This window comes from Orycteropus afer, unplaced genomic scaffold, assembly GCF_000298275.1.
Source record: "Orycteropus afer afer isolate SDZICR_OR568_19922 unplaced genomic scaffold, OryAfe1.0 scaffold00019, whole genome shotgun sequence".
Taxonomy (NCBI): Eukaryota; Metazoa; Chordata; class Mammalia; order Tubulidentata; family Orycteropodidae; genus Orycteropus; species Orycteropus afer.
This window is the reverse complement of record NW_006921606.1, coordinates 8,997,633-9,000,791: the sequence shown is the minus strand read 5'-3', so window position 1 is coordinate 9,000,791 and position 3,159 is coordinate 8,997,633. Positions and strand designations below refer to the sequence as shown.

Sequence of the window (3,159 nt, the reverse complement as noted above, 5' to 3'; positions counted from 1 at the left end):
GCTGATTAGAAGGAGGAAAAAAAAAAGAGTCCTTTTCTCCTTCTAATTTTGCTTGGTTTCTTTTTTTTCATGAGTTCAGAAAACATTAATGTAATTAATCCATTTTTAAAAAAATAATATTTTAATCATGTTTCACTGAAAGTTTACACAGCAAATCAGGTTCCCATTTAACAATTAGTACACAAATTGTTCAGACATTGGTTACATTTTCTATAAGGTTTTAACATTCTCATTCATTTCTTTCTGATCTTTCACTTCCAGTAATCTAGTTCCCTTTCTCCTTACACTTTCAGCTTTGCTTTATAGAATAAGTGTTGTGCATTTCGTCTCATATAAAGGTTCATCTGTTATTTAAGTAAAAGGTGACCTAAGGGGGTAGTTTTGGTCCAAGGTTTTTGGAGTAAGTCAAGGTGATAGTCTTGGGAGTCTTCTAGTCTCAACTAGTCCAGGAAGTCTGGACTGTTTAAGAATTTGATTTTTGTTCTACATTTTTCTCCCCTTCTGTCAGGATATGTCTATTGTAGCCCTGATCAGAATGGTCATTAGTGGTAGCCAGACACCGTCAAGTTCTTATCTCAGGGTAGATGAGGCCATGGTTTACGTAGACTGTTAGTCATGTAGACTAGTTTCTTCTCTGACTCTGGTTTCCTTCTTTCTCTTTTTCTCTAGGTAAGATGAGATCTATAGTTGTATCTTAGATAGCTATAATTAATCAATTTTGGGTGGAATTCTTCAGTTCAACTCCATTTCTGTTTCAGCACCACCAAATTATGCAGATGTGGTATCAGAGGAGGAATTCTACCAGCACTATCCTCAGCCTCCTAGCTGTGAGGGAGGAACATGTTGTCCTATGTTTGCCTGCATACAGGAATTCCGGTTTCAGCCTCCACCTCTTTATTCAGAGGTAAACAAAGCAAAAGAAAATTAAAGTCTTACTGTGCTAGTTTGTAAATAATCATTTGCTGCCCTTCATTCATTAAAGTGTCTGTTGCTGACCTATAATTAGTAGAGGATACATATAAACTTTATAATGATGATAGATTGCCACTGATCGATCCATCTAGCACATTTTGCAGTATTTGCCTTGTAATTTATGTAATTTACATACCACAGATTGATTGATTACCTTTAAGGTGTTTTATATGGCCATGGATTACAGAGAACTTAAATGGCCTGCTGGGACTTCTTAATACCTGGCTTTAAGCCACTGTGGGTGGGTTTATAACCATCGTATAATTAGAAATAGGAATTAGAATAATTTTTAAAAATGCTGCAATAGTCTACTTTTTTTTTTTTTTCAGGTTGACCCACATCCTACTGATGTTGAGGAAACTCAGCCTGTTTCATTCATTCTCTGAGCATACATATATCAGAAATCACTGTGTTCATCACCAAATTGGACTGTCATTCTCTCCTCCTGCTTTTCTGGAGGTAAACATAATATAGAGGACTATCAAGACTGACAGCGAGTGAAATTAAAGAATGTGTGAGCTTTCCATGGGCAAACAGAATTGTCATGCAAGTTTATGTGACAGTCATAATATCCCTTGAAAATAATGGGATGAAGATGTGAAAAATCACAGAATGCAATGAAAGTCTTGATGGTGATAGAGTAAGTAGTGGGGTGAAGAAAGCTGTGCTGACCCACGAGAAGGTAATCTGTGTATATGGTGGAAACACTACGCAAGTAAACCTTTAAAAAAGGTTTCTCAAAATGGAGCAAAGTATCCAAAACAAAATAGATGAATTGGAAGGAGACTTGGTTGTGGAGAGAGTGGCAGCACAAGGATATGCATGAATAGGAACGTGGCCTGCTATAAATAAGAAATGCATCCCTCAGAAATCATCATGATTTCGTCCATGCTCCGTAGGACTGAAACCCTGGCAAGAATCCTTTCTCAAGATCATGGTCATATGATGTCCTAATGAAGTAATAATTTTCACTCTTTCAGTAATGTTTTAAAATGTAGTTTATAAATTGGCTACACAGTATTATGAAACCAAGAAAGGGTACCTTGAAAAGCTTGTTCAAAGGGGAAAGATAGAATGAATTTCACTATGAAAACATATTTTGCTGAGGTCTTTTTTATCCCCTTTGAGCACTTTAACAGATGTTTTCATTGTATCTTACATATGTAGAAGCACATCACAAAAAGAGAAGAGGAAAGGTTGTATCTTCAAGATGGCTTGTTACTTACCTGTTGTTACCTATGGAGTCCAGAAATAGCCTTTTCTTAGCCTACCTCCACTGGGGTTATCAGCTATGTTTTTGAAACTATAACCCTGATAAATCTCCTCTGGCGTTTCTGCTACTTGCAGTAACAGCCTAATCTAACCTGTCCTTAAATCTGAAATTGGACCAACGGAAAAACCTATAAAGTTAGCATTAAGTGGAAATTAATATATATTCTTACTAAGAGTATTTCAAAGTAAAGGCAGAGTCAAACTAGGGTAGAAATACCATTAAAGGGATCAAAATTTGATTTCTGTCAAGAGACGTAGGTATACTGATGGCACTCCCTTCATTATATATTGATTCCAGTTCTTTTGTAATTCTATTCAAACTGTGATTTTCTTTTGTCTTTTGGTGCAATATTTTATTATAATTTTCTCTCAGGATCAGACCAACAGAATGTGTTCCTGCTAAAAGTCTAGCAGTGTGTTTACTGTGCCCCCCTCTCTCCTTAAGTTTCATGGTCACCTTGTCACTTGCTTTTCCTTTAATCTGTTGGTTCCACGAGCTGAGAGCATTTCTGAACACTAAGTGGAAAGGAGGTAGGGATTCACATGATAAAGATTTTGGGTCGGTCAAGTGCTTTGGTTTGTCCTGAGGTTTGATCTAGAAACCCTGGTGCTTCTGAACAGAATATTATATGCTTCATTCCACAGAATGACTTATTTTTTTCTTTTCAATCAGTATATTCAGTTCAAGATTGAGAAGTTCTTCTATGGTTAAATTTTGTATTTAAGACTAGCCATTTAATCAGGGATTTTTCTACAAACATTAGGCAAAAATATGCTTTTCATTCTCTGGGTATGCCTCTCCTGTACAATCATGTAAGCATTGTAAGCACTTCTTTTGTTTAAGCCACTGTTTGAAATCAAACTGCAAAACTGTTACACCAGTAATCCTGGTACTGAAATTGTCACAGAACTTTA

The 3,159-nt window shown here is 36.2% G+C and overlaps 1 protein-coding gene across 1 annotated transcript in view; it reads left to right on the top strand.

Moving 5' to 3' along the window:
• The window catches only part of ARRDC4 (arrestin domain containing 4), a 15,040-nt gene extending 13,682 nt beyond the window's left edge, over positions 1 to 1,358 (top strand). The window contains exons 7-8 of the mRNA XM_007959954.2: positions 759 to 904; positions 1,302 to 1,358. Of these exons, the coding sequence (XP_007958145.1) occupies positions 759 to 904; positions 1,302 to 1,358 (203 nt within the window). The remainder of the gene's footprint in view (positions 1 to 758; positions 905 to 1,301) is intronic.
• The last annotated feature ends 1,801 nt before the right edge of the window (positions 1,359 to 3,159 follow it).